Source organism: Camelus ferus, chromosome 7 (genome assembly GCF_009834535.1).
Source record: "Camelus ferus isolate YT-003-E chromosome 7, BCGSAC_Cfer_1.0, whole genome shotgun sequence".
NCBI lineage: Eukaryota > Metazoa > Chordata > Mammalia > Artiodactyla > Camelidae > Camelus > Camelus ferus.
The window spans coordinates 60,760,347-60,782,239 of record NC_045702.1 but is presented as its reverse complement, the minus strand read 5'-3'; the positions used below and the strand labels follow the sequence as shown (position 1 = coordinate 60,782,239).

The 21,893-nt window shown below is 39.8% G+C and overlaps 1 protein-coding gene across 2 annotated transcripts; it reads left to right on the top strand.

Annotated features, from left to right (window-relative positions):
* The first annotated feature begins 149 nt into the window (after positions 1-149).
* Positions 150-13,099, top strand: PEG10 (paternally expressed 10). 2 transcript variants are annotated; one of them, NM_001291334.1, is given in 2 exon segments: positions 150-371; positions 6,738-13,099. In NM_001291334.1, coding segments are annotated over 2 exon segments (2,382 nt in total). In that variant the 5' UTR covers positions 150-366; the 3' UTR covers positions 9,114-13,099.
* Positions 13,100-21,893: the final 8,794 nt, after the last annotated feature.

Genomic DNA, 21,893 nt, shown 5'->3' with positions numbered 1-21,893 from the left:
TGGCCATCGCCCCCACCCCCATCTCCCCCATCCCCCCATCCCCTCCGCCCCCGCTCCCCCTCCGCCCCCCTAACCCGCGGAGCACGCTGGGATTTGGCGCCCCCCTTCTCTGTTCAGCCTATATAAGGCTCCTAGTCCGCGCTCCGGGTACACGCGCTTCAACTTCGGTTGGTGTGTGTCGAAGAAACCTGACTACGACCTGAGGAGAACAGCGAAGAGGGTCCACCGAGCCTCGCGAAAGGTCCGCTGAGCGGGCTCGCGTCCGGAGCCACTCCGGGCTGCCGAGCACCCAGCGGAGCCCACGCCTGGCACAGGTGTGGGACCCAGTCCCTCCTGTCTTCGCAGAGGAGTCCTCGCGTGGTGAGTATGCGGTGAGGATGTTTCTTTTTTTTTTTTTTTTAAGATCACGTTCATTCCCGGTTCTTATCGGGAGCTGCGGGAGATGGAGTAGCGCCCCGAATGTCTCCACGCACACCTTGTCACGCCTTTACTGGCTGTACCCCCAAACTGATGGAGAAACCAAGCTTTCAGGGCTTTGATTTCCAGAACCCAAGTCCAGATATGGGCTGTAGAGATATGAGCTGCGGACAAACATGAGCTGCAGACAGACATGGGCTACAATTTGCAGACGTGCTGCAAAGTGATATGCGCTACAAACTAATTGGCGCTTCAATGCGCTACAAACTGATAAGCGCTTTGAATGTGCCGCAAACTGATGAGCGCTTCAGATGCGCTACAGATAGATAGGCGTTTCAAATGCACTACAAACTGATGGGCGCTTCATTGCGCTACAGATGGGCGCTTCAATGTGCTACAGACTGGGCACTTAAATGCGTTAGGGATTGTTGGGCGCTTCATTGCGCTAAAACCAGTATGAACTGCAGCGATATATGAGCTGCAGACTGATGACTGATTTGCGCTTTAAATGCGCTACAAAATCTGAGCTGCAGAAGATTGGCGCCACAAAAATTATATGATTACCATTCCTAACAGCGCTTCATCGCGCTACAAAACACAGGAACTGCAGAGGTACATGAGCTGCGGAAAATTTTACCCCTTAAATGCACTACAAAGTAATAGCAACTGCAGAGGTACAGTAACTGGACTGCTTTGCGCTACAAAGAAACCAGCTGAAGCAGACATGAGTAAGATTACTCTCTTACAGGAACCCCACCCTTTGTCTCTAACACACCTTTGGAATGGCTCCCACTATGTTTTTCTACAGGACTGTTCTCTACATGATGGTGCTGTTAGACAAAATGGAGCCCTGGGCAAAAATTAGTGTTTAACATTCTGCCCACACCATTCCTGCTATGGCAGTGGAGTAGAGAGGTATTGACTTGAGTGTAAAAGGGAATCTTTTGGTGGTGGCAGAGTGGACTGCCATGCCTAGTTGCGTTTAATTGAAGTGGCGGTGTAGTTGTAGTGGTGGCGCGAATTGGCGTCCAGCAACAGTTTGTGGAAACTGTTGGTCCGCTGAGTATTGAAAGCGGGGGGAGGATTGGATCTGGGGGTGATTGCTCTTGTTGCATGAAATGAATCTGGCTGTGGGAGGGGTTTTGGGAGGGGGGATCCTGGGAGAGGCTTGCAGCCAGTCTCAGACCTGCCCCGCCCATTCTAGCGTGCCTTCTCCGCAGTATCTGCTCAGAGCAGGCTTAGCGCCTCCCAGCGCCTACTCAGAGCGCGCCTCCTCGGCCGCGCGCCTCCTCGGCCGTGCGCCTCCTCCTCCACGCGCCTCCTCTGCGGCGCACCTTCCCAGAGCGCGCCTTCCCAGAGCGCGCCTTCTAGACGCTGCCTCCCCAGTCCCCGCCTCCCCCTGTGCCCGCCTCCTCTGAGGTGATTCCCCAGACCCCGCCTTCCCCTGAGCCTGCCTCCTCTGATGCAGCTCTCCAGACCCCGCCTCCCCCTAAGTCGGCCTACTCTGAGGCCACCCGCCCAGACTTCTCCTCCCCCTGAAGCCCCCCTCCTCTGAGGTGGTCCCCCCAGACCTCCTCTCTCTGAGCCTGCCTCCTCTGAGGTGGCTTGCCCAGACCCCGCTTCTTCTAAGCTTGGCCCCTCCCTGAACCAGCCTCTTCTGAGGGGGCCTATGGCCCCACCTCCCCCAGAGCCCACTTGCGCCTGCGCAGTGTGAGCCCCCACCCCTCCCATCAGGTACCCCTCCTTTGCGCCTGCGCACCTTCACTGTCTGAGCCTGGCTGCACAGCCCCGCCCTCCTGTGGTTTCTGCTGCGCCTGTTTTGCTTTTTATCCACTGGTGTCTAACAAATATAAGAGTAATAAATAAGAATAATTAATCTAACAACAATATTAATTAGACATGACGTTAATAAGCATGTTTTCTAAGCACTCTGCATATGTTAAATAACATAATCCCGTAATTTAAACTCCTATTAGGGGTTATGAAGGGTGCTTCTAAACTGACATGTCTGGCACCTGTAAGAGCAATCCAGCTAAATGTTTTTACTACAAATGAAAAATAAAATATTATAAATACTTTAACATTTAAGACTTTTTTGACACACTAGTGGACCTTTGAGATGGGATCTACTGGAATCGGATGCTTTTGTGAATACAAAATAAAGAACAACTTGAACTTTGTTTCATAGGAGTTTTACGTGGCCTTATTGGTGCTGCAGCTTGGCCTCTGAGGGAGGATGAAGTGTTTATCTGCATGCCTATGAAGCTGGATTTTTTTCTTGGAACGCTAGAGGATTAGCCCTGGCTAACTTGCCTACATATTTATTAATTGTGCCTGGCACATGGTAGGCATTCATTAAATATGTGCTAAATGACCAGAGTAAGTTGGTTTATTCCTTGTCTTCCTTGGTGTCTGCAGATGTTTTCTGGGTTTTTGCACCTGTCTCTTTCCTATGGTGCTTTGCTGTCCTGGGATGTCCAAGACATTGCCTTATCTCTCTCACCTTTAACAGGATCTTTAAAAAAAAAAAAAAGTATGTATTTTTAAACTCCAATAATTTAGCTTTAATTATAATTTAAAACAACTAAATTAATTCAAAATATTCCAGATAATTAACTTTTTTTATAAACTAAAAAGCAAAAGCTAATTATTTAAATTTGGGGCAGGAGGATTTTTTAATGGTCCATAATTGTCATATTTAAAATTTGTGTAATGTAACAAAATGGCTACATTGCAAAATACAGACTCAGGGTTTTAGCTGGCATTTAAAAATATATACATAAAACAAATTTACTGACAGTCAGATGTTTGTTTCTAACTATATGAAGAAATTATAAAACCTGGTTCCATATATTATAAACCATGAGCCAGGACTTCGTTACAGGGGGGTTTGGAAACATTGGCTCCAAAAAATCTGTCACACTCCACCAACACGCCCCCCCTGCCCCAACAAGTATACAAACTATGGTATCATGTGCTTATCATAATTACAGCTTTCAGTAAGTCCCCAGGCCCCTTTTATGCACCATGTCCCCCTGACCCCCCCTTCTCTTTGGAAGTTATATGTCTGCATTTTAAAAAGGTTCAAAACAATGGTAAGAAAAGAATGTGCACATTAATAAAATTTGCATTTCACAAATAGCATTCATAGTTCTCAAAGAAATGTGGATATTTGCAAATGTAAAACAATTAAGCATTGTTTAATGAAGTGCGATTTCCTAATGGGCTGTTTAATGTGTGGCAGTTTTTGGCTACTATTTTACTTTGCTATGTTTGGGGGTCAGGGAAATAGAAATTTTCAGAAGTCATTGTGAAGAGTCAAAGGTTGAATCAAATGTATTTAATTCTTAAATACAATAATACTGAACTCTTTTTCATATGTAAAGATGGCATCTGTCCCAAGTTGCTTAGCTTTAAGCTGTATGTCCTTTCAGGTTTTAGGAATGGGGCCTCTTGACCTCACCTCCCTAATCCAGCCCCTACTAAGGGGGGCGTTTAAGGAGCCATAGTCCTGTAATTCAAATCAAGTCACAGTGTTCCTGTTCCCATGTTAATTGGTGCTCCAGTTGCTGTTTAAACATTTGTAAACTTACACTGTTAATTTGCCTGCCCACTACCCTTTCACTTTTAGTGTTAAATTTCTCTGCTCTGGGCAGTTATCTCTTTTAGGGCTTAGGGTCCTACCCCAAAATTACAAACCCCAGGGATGGGAGCTTTAGGCCTGATATTGATATAAGTTAGGAGCCTCAAACTGTTGACCTTGCAGGCCAAATAAGGCCATTAATTTGTTAGACCAGCACTGGATTAAAAAATTTTTACAAGAATTCAATGTTTGGGGAGGGGGGAATGCATCCCCATGTTAAATAGTTGCTGCCCCTCCCTATTGTCCTGTTTCCAACCTTCTCACCTCTATATTATCTTCCTTTCTACCAACAGCATTTAAATTTTAAACTCTTACTGATTTCTTGTTTCCATAAACAATACAGTGACTGTTTGCTGATTTCCTAATGTACTGTTATTTCTGTCCTATCATTGTGTTTTGCAGATGTTAAAACCATCAGACCTGGGCCTCAGTAAAGCCCACCCCAGTGACTGTGACTGACATGTAGGCTGTTAACCTTCCTGACCTGGGTCAGGCTACGCCAGACCATGCTGTGAATGCCTTTTCAGAAATCTTGTCTCTAAGTTTTGAAAGTATTAATTAATGTCTTGATGACAGAAGTGGCACCTGAGTCACCTGTGTGCTTATTAGTTGCTTTTCTATGGGACATTAAAACTCTTAATTTAATAAATAAAAGTTGCATTATTTTGTAACCTCATAATCTGAGTGTCACCAGTACAGTTGTCTTCAGGCAGTTGGAAATGAAACTGAATGTCACAGGTTATGATGTGTTAATTACACCTTATAATTTCTTCTAAACGTGAATATCTTATCTTAAATATCAACTGTTAATTGTTTTTGTAGCCTAAGTTATTAAAGTAATTAGGTAACAGTTTAAAACTATTAAAACGGCACAGTGATTCTGTTCCTCAAGGACTCTGCTATCTAGCAACTCCTTGGAGAGGCCGTACCAACACTGCAGGGCATAGGGAAAATGGCAGTGGGTGGCAGGGTTGGCAAAGGGGAGGGCCTAAAGAATTAGGAGAGGCCTTAGGAAAGAAGGAGGAAGGGATATTTCTCCACAGCCAGGCATCATGTTTGATTATCATCACCTTTTTCCCTACCTTGTACCCTGTTTGTTGAAATATTAGCTATTTTTCACCAAACTTCTCTGAATAATACATGTTTATCTTTGTGGTTTTATTTTATGTAATTAATTTGGTGTCCATTTTTGCCTTGATGGATCAGAGAAGAACAGGTGGCCAGGACTGCCAAATTAAAATGTAGTGAATAGGCAGTCTGCCTGCTTTATATATTAAGTTTTTAAACTTTTTGGCCTTTTCCTAGAGTTTTCCAAATATGAGAATTTAAGGTCCATTTAAAAAAATTATTGAAATGTTAAAATAAGTACTCTAAATCCATTTAACCTTATTTTCAGGAAGTATACAGGCAATGTGTGCTGTTACTGTATGTGTGATTTATTGTTACCATACCCATAATTAGGACAATTAATCTCCCCTACCCATGCACATACATCTACCCACCCCCTAAGCATGAAGCCCTATCCCACTTTAAATCACAAACTTTGGGGTGGGGCTATGCTGACAAATCTTGCTTAAAAACCAGGGATTGCAAACTGGTGACCTGGAAGTCTAATGAGGCCCTGGATTTGTTTGACAAACAGTGTTTTTGTTGTTGTTTTTTAAATTAGTATCTTTTGGTGGGAGGTACATATCCAGGTTGCCATAGTTGCAGCCCCTCCCTATTTTAATCTCAGCCTCTTTACACACAAAGTTAAAGTTTGTTTTTTTATCAGTGACTTTATTAATATTAGCTAACAGTTATTGAATATTCACTATGTGCTTTACCTGCATTATTTAATTAAGTCCTTACCCTTAAGTTTGAGGTGTGCTATTATTGGGCTTCTTTGAATGAATGCCCCATTTTTCAGCCCTACTACTCCTAGGAGGCATCAACGAACATCTGTTAATTGACTGTATAATAAGAAAGGAAACTGATAAACACACGCTGCTGCCTAGTGCCATTTCTGTCCCAAAGGAAAAAAGTAATTTAGACAGTCCTGTGGATTTTGTGGTGGTGCTTGTTTGTTCTCATAACCAGTTACTTTCTTTCTAGATGTGGATTAGGGCTGGCCAGAGTGCCCCATCCCCCAGGGTTGATGAATACAGGCATCGTGATTTTAATTCCTCTCTTCTTTTTCTTGGTTCTCTATTGGCTGAAACAGTAGGTGTTTTCAGGTAACTTCTCTAATAACAGTTACAATTTTGGCTTCATTTTGTGTAACTTTTCTGGTGTCAGTCTTTGTCCTGAAAGTTTCTTGCTTTGCTCTCTGGATATAAAACTTCTTGTTTGGAGTGTTTCCACTTTTTTTATTACCCAGTAAAAGTAATTGTGCTATTGATACAGTGGTGTATTGTTGAATCATAATGAACAGGTGATTCTTGAGGATGAAAAGGACATTTGGACAAGAAAAAGTAGGGTGCTTTTCATTATCTGTTGTCCTCATTGATTAACTGATTTCTTTTTTTGCAGGGTTTTTGTCTGTTTATTAACTACCGATGTAAGCAAGTAAAGCAAAGAGATACTTTAAATACTCATGTATTTAAGGTACTTTAATAGATATTTTAAATGCTAAAATCTTCTTTATATTGTGCTGCTTTGAATGTATATGTTGAATTTATGCTTCTATTATTTACAGAAACAAAAAGCTTCTGAAAACCAAACGCCGAAAGGGTGGAAGAGGAGGCCAAGATCCAGGCCTCCATCCCCACAGGAGTGAAGCTACACCTGGGAGGTCTCCTCCCACCCCAAATCTCACCCTGGGGCCCGACTGCCCACCTCCTCCTCCTCCTCCTCCCCCCAACGGTCCCTCCTCCTCCTCCTCCTCCTCCTCCTCCTCCACCTCCTCCGCCGCCTCCTGCAGCGGCCAAAGGGGCCAGTACATCCCCAACCTGGCAGAACGAAGACGGGACGATCTCTCTGAAGAGATCAACAACCTCAGAGAAAAGGTCATGAAGCAGTCTGAGGAGAACAACAACCTGCAGAACCAGGTGCAGAAACTCACAGAGGAGAACACCTCCCTCCGTGAGCAAGTGGAGCCCGCCCCCGAGGACGAGGAAGACGACATTGAGCTCTGTGGTGCTGCAGCCGCTGCTGCCCCAGCCACTCCGATCGAGGAAGAGTGCCCAGATGACCTTCCCGAGAAGTTTGACGGCAACCCAGACATGCTGGTTCCTTTCATGTCCCAGTGCCAGCTCTTCATGGAAAAGAGCACCAGAGATTTCTCAGTTGATCGCGTCCGTGTCTGCTTTGTGACAAGCATGATGACCGGCCGTGCTGCCCGCTGGGCCTCCGCCAAGCTTGAGCGATCCCACTACCTGATGCACAACTACCCAGCCTTCATGACTGAAATGAAGCATGTCTTTGAAGACCCTCAGCGGCGCGAGGCTGCCAAACGCAAGATCAGACGTCTGCGCCAAGGCATGGGGTCAGTCATCGACTACTCCAACGCTTTCCAGATGATTGCACAGGACCTGGATTGGAACGAGCCGGCACTGATTGACCAGTACCACGAGGGCCTCAGCGACCACATTCAGGCGGAGCTGTCACGCCTTGAAGTTGCCAAGTCACTGCCCGCCCTGATCGGCCAGTGCATCCACATCGAGAGAAGGCTGGCCAGGGCAGCTGCCGCCCGCAAGCCGCGCTCTCCGCCACGTGCACTGGTGATGCCTCATGTCAGCAGCCACCACCAGGTAGATCCTACCGAGCCCGTGGGAGGTGCCCGCATGCGCCTGACCCAGGAAGAAAAAGAAAGACGCAGAAAGCTGAACCTGTGCCTCTACTGTGGGAATGGAGGTCACTACGCCGACAACTGTCCTGCCAAGGCCTCGAAGGCTTCGCCGGCGGGAAACTCCCCGGCCCCGCTGTAGAGGGACCTTCAGCGACCGGGCCGGAATTAATAAGGTCCCCACAAGATGATGCTTCATCTCCACACTTGCAAGTGATGCTCCAGATTCATCTTCCGGGCAGACACACCCTGTTCGTCCGAGCTATGATCGATTCTGGTGCTTCTGGCAACTTCATTGATCACGAATACGTTGCCCAGAATGGCATTCCTCTGCGAGTCAAGGACTGGCCAATACTTGTAGAAGCGATCGATGGACGTCCCATAGCATCGGGACCCGTTGTCCATGAAACACACGACCTGATAGTCGACTTGGGAGATCACCGTGAAGTGCTGTCATTTGATGTGACTCAGTCTCCATTCTTCCCCATCGTCCTTGGGGTGCGTTGGCTGAGCACACACGATCCCAATATCACGTGGAGCACCCGATCGATCGTCTTCGATTCCGAATATTGCCGATACCACTGCCGGATGTATTCTCCAATACCACCACCGCTCCCACCACCAGCACAACCTTCATTCTATTACCCAGTAGAAGGATACAGAGTTTACCAACCAGTGAGGTATTACTACGTCCAGAATGTGTACACTCCAGTAGATGAAAATGTCTACCCAGACCACCGCCTGGTTGACCCGAACATAGAAATGATCCCTGGAGCACACAGTATTCCCAGCGGACATGTGTATTCACTGTCGGAATCAGAGATGGCAGCTCTGCGAGATTTTGTGGCCAGAAACGTAAAAGATGGGCTGATTACTCCAACAATCGCACCAAACGGAGCCCAAGTTCTCCAAGTGAAAAGGGGATGGAAACTGCAAGTTTCTTACGACTGCCGAGCTCCCAACAATTTCACCATCCAGAATCAGTACCCTCGACTCTCTATTCCAAATTTAGAAGACCAAGCTCACCTGGCGACGTACACTGAGTATGTACCTCAAATACCAGGATATCCGACCTACCCTGCGTATGCCACGTACCCAACCTACCCAGTAGGATTCGCCTGGTACCCTGTGGGGCGAGATGGACATGGACGATCGCTCTATGTCCCCGTGATGATCACCTGGAATCCACATTGGTACCGCCAGCCTCCGGTGCCTCAGTATCCGCCACCGCAGCCACCTCCGCCGCCGCCACCGCCGCCACCGCCGCCCTCTTACAGCACCCTGTAAATAAATACCAGTCATCCTTCAGGATCTCTGCCCTCAAAATGTACTCCTGTTCAGCTTCTCAATCAGTGACTGTGTGCTAAATTGAGCTACTGCACCTTCAGACCAACCTGAGGCACAGGTTTTCTCTGAAATGGTTACAGAAGGTCAGGGCCGCCCTGGACTGGCACACATCTTAAAGCACCAAGGGACCTCCACTGTTTGGTGGGAGTGACAAAATATTTACCAACAAATTAACTGCCAATCTAATTAGAATTCGTAGTAAGTTTACTTCCCAGCAAACCCTGGAAGCCTGGGTTTTACCTGCTGAAAGTACTGTCACCATCTGAATTAAAGACTGCCAAAGTCCTCGTTTAACATTTACAGAGAAGCTGATGCAAACACAGGAAATGCTGTTTTCTTTATGGAGGGGGAGACAAGGAGGAGGAGGACATGACTTTTCCTGTAGTTTCGGTACTCTTTACATCACTAGAGGACCGAGGCCTTATTAAGGAAGCCAGAATTAATGGTGCAGTATGAAATGGCTTCCGTGATCTTTTTTGCTGCACCTTTTGAAACTTCACCATCTTCAGACTCCACACTTTGATGGTTCAAGGAGCAGCAACTCGACCAGTTCTCCCAGGAGCAGGCAAAACCCCTGCAACAGAAACACCTCAGGCCTCAGAAGGAAGTGCTCTCAGATGGACATTTGCATGTTGAGTGTGCCTTCACATCCTGGTGCAAATCACATGTACCCAATAACTCTGGCTGTCACAACACCTTACCATCATCATGCCAGCAATGGCTTCCATACAACGTTAATCCTGGTAACCAGAGACTTTGATGGTTCCAGGTGTGTTAGATGTTTGTGAAGTGTGATCACCTCTCAGTCATGTATGAGGGCTAACAAGTAGCAAGTCAAAAGGACTCCTAAATCCCATACCCAACTCTTAAAAAAAGAGACTCTGAGTTAATGTTATCAACTTGTCCTGGAACTTCAGAATTTTTACAAGCTTTGTTAATTGGCTGGAAGAGCATGACCTGAAGTCTTGGGAGCATCTGTCCATGTCTCTGCCTCCATATGCATCTGGGCATTTCATCATCAGTCCCCTCACTAGACTGTAGCACTAGGATGCTTAGGGAGGGGAAATAATTTTAGCACCCGGTAGGGGATGGAGCTGGTAACAAGCTGCCAATGAATGGAAGGCCTCAGAAAGCAACTCAAAGCAACAGACAACACAAAAGAGTTGTCTTCAATTTGGTGACATCAACTGATGTCTCCTAGACGCTTTGTGCTAACCTGGGACTGCCTGACTTCCTTTAGCCTGGTCCCTTGCTAATACCTTGAACTCTTTGTCTAACCTCTCTCTTTCTGTTTACTACTGCCATTAACCCTGCTGCAGGATTTGTGTCATCCTTCCTGCCTGGTTGCCGAGACTCCATTTTGCTGCCATGCAAGAAGAAAGAGGCAGGCTTCTTGGGGCATTTGTTTCAACACACAGCCCCCAATTGCCAAAACAGTTTGAGCAGTAGAAAACAACGTGGTATATATTTCAAATTGCCTGTCATGAAGAGGAGTCTAATGGTGAAGTTTCACTTTTCATCAACATCATCTTTCACATATTCATTATCACCCACCCCTATTCTTGCATGTTTAAACACTTAAAAGTTTTAGCTGTAGATTGATAGTGTTCTTTAACAGTGTTTTAAAGTGGTGACTCTGCTTTCAGAAATTATTTCCATTGAATAACAAAGTACTATCCAATTCTTATTGTTAAACTAATTAAAATTGATAGGTAACGTAGTGTAAAATATTTCTTACTGTGAACTTCTCTTAAAACACTGTGAATGAGAGGCTCCTCAGAACTGGAGTATTTGTATAATAGTTCATCCTGTTCATCTTCAAACCTCTATTTTAATATCATCTAATTGTTTTCTAATTGGGCCTTTAAAAATCACACAAAATGATACACAAATTCAGAGAAGATACCTGATTGGCTACTTAATCCAAAACAACTTTTACTTTTTTTTTTTTTTTTTCTTTCAATGGAATCAGAAAGCTTGACAGTCACTCATGTGTTTGAGTAATTACTTTTTAAATGGTGCATTTGTGCTTTTGGACTTTTTGAAGCGTTAACTTCAGTTTACCTCAGATACCAACCCATCCTCCATACATTTGAATTCCAGTTGTTTTGTGTCAAATTTACAGTTGTCAATTGATCTTCAAGCTGCAAAGGGCCTAGAAATGGGCTATTGTTTGCAGCCCCGGCATGTGCACACGAACATTTGCCATCACTGCAAGTGGAAGTCTGGAGATGTGAGCCAACAACAACAATCATCAAGGGAGTATGGTGGTGTGGGTTAACAACTCATGGATGAAGTCCCTGACACACTTTTGGCTGTTTTGTAAAGCTTGTGAAAAACTTTGGCAGTGTGTGCTATGCTCTATAGCTATATATACTATCTATAAGTGTAGGTGTTAAGGATAAGTAATCTCAAATTTATTCTATGGTATCAGAATTTTATTAAGTTTCCTTTCACTCGATTTATTTTGTTGCTGTTGATCAATTTTAATTGAATAGTTTAAATTTTTTTGGCATTTTCCGACAAAATGCCTTTATTCATAAGAAAGGGAAAAGCAAAGGAATTAAATCTCTAAAGAAGGTGGAAAGGGAGCAAAATCAAAACAAGACATATAAACCACAACATCAAAATTATTAAGCAAAATCAGTAGTCTGCCTTTTAAAACAAATTGGCAAAATTGATTGACTTTTGGCCTGAATTTTCAGTGTTTAAAAAAATCAGTGAAGAAGATATAAGCTCCCATTGTTAGGCAGACTTAGAACTAGCTAAGGTCACCATGCTAGGCTGTTGAAACGGAGGCAGTTTACATACATTTCTGAAGGGTCAATTCAGTTTGAGCAATGAGGTATTTGTATTAGATACTGGAAAATGGAGAATAAGTTGGATTAAATCATGTGAGCTAGCACAGTGAACTTGCAGGTACACAAAATAGGAGGGGCACATCTACATAGTGCAGTCTGGATTTCTGTTTAAGTTTGCAGGTACCTCTTGGACTCCTGAATTGATCCAGTTGTCATCTACCACAGACATCTAACATCAGACAGAATTCCAAGATTGGCAACAGAGAACACTGCGGGAAAGACCTGGGCAGAAATGAAGGAAGGACCATGTACAGAGATGAAGTGGCTGAAGGGAACCACACGACATTTTCATCTAAAGAATGCACATCTGTTGGGATGGAAAGTTCTTTGTTGTTTCAGATTGTAGAATGCTATTGAATTGGTCTGTGGAAAATTGCATTGTTTTTATTTCTTTCTGTAATCAGTTTAAGTAATTGGGGATATATATCATAATCATAAGTATTTTAGAATGGGAGGGACTATTAAGTAATCTTAAGTGGGTGGGATTAGTTAAAAAGCATGATACTATGTACTAGGTATCTTTATAAGTGGACATGTGTACTTACTTGTGATCCTTTACCCCATGATTGCTACCCCTAATGATTTCAAATAAACTCGGAGGGAACTGCAGGGAGATCAGTCTTTTTTAGGGCTGTTGGACCTGGATAGAACCCTAGTGGGAGAAAGTTCAAAGATGATTGGATAAATAATTTAATAGAGGATCTTTGCCCTGGGTGTTAACTCCAGGGATTGAGATTGTAAGCAAAGTCTTTAGAGAGTTAGGATAGATTGATGCCCTTTGAGAAATTGTTGCTGGAGTGAAATTGATAATGATGGATGGTAAAGATTCATGGGAGTTACAGGAAAGTGATGGATAAGAACTGTTGCTTACGCCCCTGTCAGTAGCCCTCTTCCTTACCCATGCCTCTTCTCCCTAACTCTACACCTCCTACCTACCCCTGCCCTACCTCCCCACCCTTCCCCATTGCTTTATTCTCTTTACTCTGTATTTCTCTCTATTTACTAATATTGTATTGATGTTATAATAAGAATTCAATTAATAAAGATTTAGTGGTTAAGTGCAAACTGTGTCTTGATCATTTCAGTGTTCACGGGCATTAGTGGAACATGGTGAGGGAGTGGACAGGGTTGGGGAGGAGAGAAGGGGAAGCAGGAATGGGGGAGGTTGGAGAAGGGGGAGAAAGGAGGGTAAAGAAAAATAGAGGAGTGAGGAGGGGACCGTGGAGGGGGCGGGACAGTGAGGAGGGGCCGTCGGGGGGTGGGGAATGGGACAGTGAGGAGGGTTGGGGGTGGGAAGAGGGAGTGGGGTGGGAAGGGTAGGGGTAATTTGGGAAGTGGTGGGGGTGGTAAAATGAATACATCAGTCAAGCAACCCAGTATCCATTATTTACCCAGAATACTTCAGGAAGTCAATGAAATCATTCCTGCTGTAAAAACTTTTAACATATCAATAAAGCCACACAATTAATAGTGACTCTGGGCATAATATAAAAATCTTTTTAAACTACAAGCTTTAACATGTGAAGTAAAGCCACACAATTAATAGCGACTCTGGACATAACAAAAAACTTCTTAAGCTACAAGACTTTTAACATAAAATAAGTCACACAATTAGTGACTATAGGTGTAACATAATAAGATGCAAAACTTTAACATATAAATTAAAGCCACACAATAAAGAGATTCTATTGAAATAAAATATAACATTTTATTTTTTGTATCAATTTTACTTGGAATACTTGAGATTTATTAATAGAAAATTAAAACACCAGTGAGGATAAAAGAAGATACATAAAATGTAGTCAGATATGATGTTCAGGGAAATGAGCATACAGATGTTTTTAATACCAATTAACACTAAAACAGTATCATAGTGATTGTGAGTCATCTAAAGAAAAGCGACAAATGAGGTTCATGAGACACCAAATTTCAAAACATAATAAACATTGGAGTTGTAGAATGATAGGCTGCGTATAGAAAGCCTGATCTAAACTTAGAGTAGTAATCATTTCACAATATATGTAAGTCAAAACATTACGCTGCACACCTTAAACATATGTATGTCAATTATTTCTCAAAAAAAAACTGAAAGAAAAAAGATTGCCAGCTTCCCACCCCCACCCCACCTTAGAAAAAGAAAACCTGAAAAAGGAACTCTTGATACGCCAGTTTCAAATGGTTGTTGGGTTCGTGTGACATGGTGATGACATAAACACAGTGGTTTATTGGGAATTATACTTGGGAGGCAATGACTAAATGGAAAGATCTGGGCTAATGATGGAAAAACACAACCTAAAACCTCTCCCCTTAGAAGCAGGCTATATGGAATGGTTGCCCATCCAGCCCAGAATTTACAGGCTTCCACAGTGTGCCAGGTGGTGGGTGGAACTGGTGAAATTGGTAGTGGGACACAATCCAGGGTCTGCTGGGGGTGAAGAGGGTTACTTATAATTTAAACAATATGGTGATAAAGCTATTAATGAAACCACTTTGAAAGGAAATTGACATACCCTGTAAGTCTCTGTTCTGTTACACCTAGACTCCTCCCTTTCTGACCCCCACCTCTCTTTATAAACCGCATAATTAAACAAAACTTAAGGAAAACAAAAAAGCTGCTGCCCCTCAAGACTGCATTAAATTAGAGTATGCCACTGCGTCACAGAGCTAATCCAGAACATTAAACTAATTTCACACAGCAATGGCACTATTTGTTGAAACTAATACCAGTTTTACAAAAGTGGCTTCCCAGAGAGCTATCAACAAGGTCTATTTGTAGTTGCAGAAATTGTGTAAAGAATCCCTCTTATTCAATGTAGTTGAGGCCGGTCGTTAATCAAAACAATTGTTTAAAATGAGAACCACACTATTTTAACTTAAAACATAAATGTACCTTCATTGGTCAATCAATTGATAAAGGCCTATTTTATGCTGATTGGAACTCTGAGTTATCTTTTTGAATAAATTCTATCAGCAACACAAAATATGCAACACAACAATGGGAAAATACACACAGTATAAAAACATATAAAAGCAATTAAATATTAGAGTGGAGAAGAATTGCTTTAAATCTATACCTCAAAACATACACTAAGGAATTCCAGATAAATAGAGAATTACAAAAAGGCTTAATGGTAAGAGAGGGTAAACAAAATTATTCATAGAATAATAATAGCAATCTAACTAAGACCACTGGTTTTGAATTCATGAAGAACTACACAACATAATAAGTAAATATTTGATACACACCTATAAAATATGTGATGACTAACTTATTATCCAAGCATCTAATATTTTCCTGGAGAAATTAAATACCCAACCCCTACCCTTTACCCATTTTCTGGGTTCTTTATACACACACACACACACACACACACACACACACACACACACACACACAGAAATCTAGATAGACAATAAATAAGAAAATAAATGTGTGTGTTCTGGCATCTTTGAATATACATAGAATCTAGATGGATAAATAATAAATATTAAAATAAATAAATACTCAATACCCAAATAAATATTGAATAAATAAATAAATATCCAGTAATTACTGATTTCTTTTAATGTGCCAGATTCTAGACTAGGTTTGAGGAACACAATGCTGAGCACAGCATTGAGATACCTAATGCAATTAAAGGATGAATACCCAAGGATTCTCCAGCCAGGGTACCCCAACTTTCTTACCCACTATAGTTACCCAAGTTATTTGTGACCAGGTAAATTTAATCATCTAGTGCAGATGAATCTTTCTTAATTTTTGGCATTTGATATTTTTTGCAGAATACAGTACATTTCTCAAGTGTTTGTTTTTATTAGTGTTTAAATGAGAATTAGAAAGGATCAATAAGAGAAAGGGAGGCTAGAGGACTCTTTCCTTTCAAATTAACCTTCCAAGAAACCCTTTTAGCACACAATAAACCTGCCTAATTCTATTCCCAAATAATTCCTAGAGATAGATGACATATATATATCCTGGAAACTTAAGGTAATTTACAGAGTAACATTTTGACCCAGAAAAATAAGGATCATTAATTACTCTGGAAGACCATTATTTACTCTTTTATATTTAGCCTTATAGTCCTTAAATAAGAAAGTCACCAAATTAAAATTAATTATCAGTTATATAACTTTTTATCATTGGCTGGTTCTTCTCTGCAGTTGTCATAAACCAAGAAAGAACTAGAAGGAAGATATACCCAGAAACAGCCCTCCTTATGAAAATTCATTATAGATAAAATTCTTTTAAAAAATAATAAAAACATTTTTTCTAAGAGTTTTCAATGTTTTTGAAATCTCATTTACATGAACCTCATGTCAGAATAAGTGTAATAAAAAGCACAGCATCCTACCTTCTTAAGCCTAAATTGACTTCAAAACTATGTATTGTTCATTTCTGTAACCTTGAGTCACCTGAGTACCGTCCCAAGTTTCATCACTGCCTACAGTCCTTAAGATTAATCACAAGTGCAGTGATGGCATTTTACTAGTGTTAAGACAACAAAATTGGTATATCAAATTACCAATTTTGTTTCAGTCCAACACTAAGAAAATGCCCAATCGTGAGGACCAGGCTTAAGCCTTGTTACTGGGTGCTAAATGTCACCGAAATCAATGTTGGGGTTGGGAGAGTGTTCACTGATAACCTCTCTCCTCTTTTGAACCTACTTGAGAATGAACATATACCAACCATACATATTTTCCTAGCATATGCCATAATGTTATATAATTATTGCATTACATACTAATTGATTTTTTCCTATACAAAATATTGATCTTAATAGCAAAAGCTATCTGCATATCTACAGTCATAGTACCTTGCCCGTAATTTATCAATTTTACAAATTTTTATTGAATGCATACTGTCAAGCACTGTTTTTTGTGCTTTAGATGTGTATTTTTGTGGAATAAGATCACTGCCCTTTTACGGCTTACAGTTTTGGAAAGTCAGTAAAAAATATTGTTCAAGTAAATGAAATTCAGGTGTTATCCTTTGGGTAGTAGTCTGTAAACAATGGGTTAAACTTAAGAAACTGATATTTAACAGGTATAAATATAAAATCTTAAAATTTGATTTAAAACAAAAACTTGCCACAGAGTTTAAGGATGGGAAAAATGGCTTAATGGTACTTTACATGACTTTTTTATTATTGAGGTATATTTGGTATACAATATAAAAATTTCAGGTGTACAACATAGTGATTCACAATTTTTAAAGATTATATTCCATTTATGGTTTTTATAAAATATTGGCTGTATTCTCTGTGTTGTACCATATATCCTTGTAGCTTATTTATTTTATACATAGTAGCTTGTAACTCTTACTCCCCTACCCTTCTCTCCCAACTGGTAACCACTAGTTTGTTTTCTATATCTGTATTTCTCTTTTTTGTTACATTCACTAGATTGCTTTACTTTCTAGAGCCCACATATAAGTGACATTATACAGTATTTGTCTTTCTCTGTATGACTTATATTTCACTTAGCACAATACCCTCCACCCATGTTGTTGCAAATGGCAAAATTTCGTTCCTTTTAACGGCTGAGTAATATTCCATTATCTATCTATCTATCTATCTATCTATCTATCTATCTATCTATCTATCTCACATCTTTATCCATTCATCTGTTGGTGGATACTGAAGTTACTTCCCTATCTTGGCAATTGTAAATGTTGCTATGAACATTAGGGTGCATGTATATTTTCGAGTAAGTGTTTTTATTTTTTTCAGATATACATCCAGGAGTGGAATTGCTGGGTCATATAGTAGCTCTATTTTAAGTTTTTTGAGAAACCTCCATACTGTTGTCCACAGTGGCTACACCAATTTACATTCCCACCGATAGTGTACATGGGTTCCCTTTTCTCCACATCCTTGCCAACATTTGTTATTTGTGTTCTTTTTGAAGACCGTCATTCTGACAGGTATAAGGTGATAGATAACTCCTTGTGGTTTTAATTTGCATGTAATTTGCATAATATCATGATTAACAACGTTCAGCATGTTTTCATGTGACTTTCGGCCATCTGCATGTCTTCTTTGGAAAAATGTCCATTCAGGGCCTCTGCCCATTTTTAAATCAGGTTGTTTTTTATGTTTTTTTGCTGTTGAGTTGTATGAGCCTTTTATGTATTCTGGATATAACCCCTTATTGGGCACACAATTTGCAAAATTTTTCCCCATTCAGTAGGTTGTCTTTTCTTTTCGTCAATGGTTTCCTTTGCTGTGCAAAAGCTTTTAAGTTTAATTAGGTGCATTTGTTTATTTTTGCTTTTATTTCCTTTGCTTTAGGAGTCAGATCCAAAAACTATTGCTATGATATATGTCAAAGAGTGTTCTTCCTATGTTTTCTTCTAGTTTTATGGTTTCCAGTTTTACATTTAGGTCTTAAATCCACTTTTAGTTTACTTTTATATATGATGTTAGAGAATGTTCTAACTTCATTTTTTATTTCACATATAGCTGTCCAATTTTCCCAGCACCGCTTATTGAAGAGATTGTCTTTTCTCCATTGTATATTCTTGTCATAGATTGGCTGACCATACACGCCTGTGTTTATTTCTGGGCTCTCTATTCTGTTCCATTGATCTATGGGTTTGTTTTGGTGCCAGATCTATACTGTTTTGATTGTTGTAGCTTTGTAGTATACTATGAAGTCATGGAGTGTGATTCTCTTTCTAAGAACATTTTGGCTATTTGGGGTCTTTTGTATGTCCATACAAATTTTTAAATTACTTGTATATTATTATTTTGAAAGAGATTCACTGAATCTGCAGATTACCTTGGGTAATATGGTCATTTTAACAGTATTAATTCTTTGAATCCATGAACACAGTATATCTTTCCATCTGTTTATGTCATCTTCCATTTATTTCTATTGTTCAAACAAATTTTGTCTACCTTCATCAATTCAAGTTGAGTAATTTCATAAAGGATGTTCCCACCAGTCAAACTACATAGTCCAGGACTAAACTCAACCTTTATTGTCAACCTAGCATGTTTACAATGTTCCTTATCTTCCCTGTGTCCTTCCTTAAGAGTCCTAACTCTATTACATGTTATTCATGCCTTGCACCTACAATAATTTTGTTACCCTAAACCTCATGATCTGAATTTGAACTCTGACACTTGAAAGTGTATTTTTATGCATAGTGTTGTCTCAAATAAGTTCAAATTTTATATAGCCCCTTGGTATAGCTGCTTCAGTTTTCAAAGCATAAATAGTAGAATTCCACTTGTTCATTGTTGGGATATAGGAAAGCTATAACCTTTTGTACATTAACCTTGTGTCTTAAAACTTAGCTGTAATTGCTTACCAGAGAAAAAAGTCGTTTTGTTAATTCTGTCTAATTTTCTACATAGACAATCATGCCATCTACAAAGACAGTTTTATTTCTTCCTCCCAAATCTGTATACATTTTCTTTTCTTTTCATGTCTTACTGCATTAGCTAGGAGATGCAGTATAATGTTGACAGAGTGAAAAGAGGGGATAACCTTGCCTTGTTCCTGATCTTAGTGGGGAGGCTTCAATTTCTCACAATTAAGTACAATATTAACAGTAAAGTTCTTGTAGATATTCTTTATCAAGTTTAAGAAGGTCTTTCTAATCCTTGTTTGCTGAAAGTTTTTGTCATGAATGCGTGTTGGATTTTATCAAATGCTTTTTCTATGTCTATTCGTATGATCATGTAATTTTTCCTTTTTAGCCTGTTGATGTGATGGATTACAGTAATCGATTTTCAAATGCTGAACTAGCCTTGCAAACCTGGGATAAATTCCACTTGGTTATGCTATATAATTCTTTTTATAACTTTTGCTGAACTTTTTTGTTCCTATGTTCATAAGAAAAATTCATATATAGTTTTTGTTTTTTGTAATGTCTTTGTCTGGTTTCAGTATTAAGGTAATGCTGGCCTCATAAAATGACTTAGAAATTATTCCCTCTGCTTCTATGCTTTAAAAGAGATTTTGTAGAGATTCGGTGTAATTTCTTTTTTAAACGTTTGGTAGAATTCACTAGTAAACAAACCTGGGCTTGGTACTCTTTGTTTTGGAAGTTTTTATTGATTCAATTTATTTAATAGACATAAAGATTGTCTATTTCTTCTTGTGTGAGCTTTGCCAAATTGAGTATTTTAAGGAGTTGGTCCATTTAATTTAGATTATCAAATTTGGGGGCATAGTTTTTCATAGTATTTCTTTATTACCTTTTTAATATCCATAAGATGTATAGTAATGGTACTCCTTTTATTTCTGACGTTGATAATTCGTGTCTTCTTTTTTCATGGTTAGCCTGACCATAATTTTATCAATTTTGCTGATTTTTTAAAGATAACTTTTGGTTTTGCTCATTTTTCCTGCTGTTTTCTCTTTTTCAATACTATTACGTTATGATTTTATTTTTATTACTTCTTTTCTTCTGCTTGTTTTAGGTATGAATTGCTCTTCTTTCTCTAGTATCTTAAACTACATTACTGATTTTAGATTTTCTTCATGTCTAATATGGACATTTAATGCTATAAATTTCCTACTAAGGACTGTTTTTCTTGCATTCCACACATTCTGATGTCTTTTCACTTTCCTTTAGTTCAAAATTCTTATAATTTTTAAGGCTTCTTTGTTGTCTCATGTTTTGTTTAGATGTCTACTGTTTAATTTCCAAATATTTGAAAAATTTTCAGATCTAGAATTTTATCAATCTAGTTTAATAGCACTGTGATCTTAGAGCACACTGCATGATTTCTATTCTTTCAAATTTTTAAAGGTCTCCTTTTATGTCCCAGATTGTAGTCTACTTTCATGAATGTTCCATGTGGGCTTGAGAAGAATATGTATTCAGCTGTTACTGTACAGAGTATTCTATATATGTCAATTAGATCAAGTTGATTGATAGTGCTGTTTCCATCAATTATATTCTTATTGATTTTCTGCCTGTTTGATCTATGCTTTACCTACAGAGGGGTGTGGAAATCTCCACCTATATTAATGGATTTAACTATTTCTCCTAACAGTCCTATCAGTTTGGCCTCAAGTATTTTGAAGATCTGTTGTTAGGTATACATTCATTGTTCAGTTTTCTTGGAGAGCTAACAATTTTACCTTTATGTGATGCATGTCTTTATCCCTAATAATTTTCTTTTCTGAAGTTTGATTTTTTCTGAAATATAGCTAGTTTAGCTTTCTTTGTTATTAATGTTGGCATATATATCTTTCTTCATCTCTTTACTTTTAATCTGTGTCTTTAAAGTGGCTTTTTTTGTAAATAACATATAGGTGGGTTTGACTGTTTACCCACTTGGACAACATCTGTTTTTTAATTGGGGTATTTAGACCATTCATATTTCAAATTATTACTGACACATCGATTAATATCTACCTTGTTTATAACTGTCTTTTATTCATTGCACTTATTTTTTGTTCCTTCTTCTCCCTTTCTGTTTTATGTGGTTCAATTAAGCATTTTGTGATCACATTTATCTTTTGGCATATTATTCACACTTCTTTCTAAAAAATAATTTAGTATAGATTGTTCTGAAATTTGCAATATTTATTGACTAATCAAATGTTAACTTCAAGTAACAAGGGAGGTGGAGAAAGAAAGTATCTGGTCTCTACCTTAGTGATACTCATAGATGGGAATTCCTCAAATACTGGAAAGATGTTCAAAATTGCTGAGTAGCTAAAAGAATGAGAAATGTCTACTACATATTTTCTTAAATACTTTTTCTCATGTTTTCTACCTCTTTGCTTAATGAATTTTTTTTCTACTGTATCTTCCAATCATTAGGTCATCTACATGTATTTTGTTGCTCTTCAGTCTTATAATTGAAATCTTTTTCAAAAATATAGTGTCATG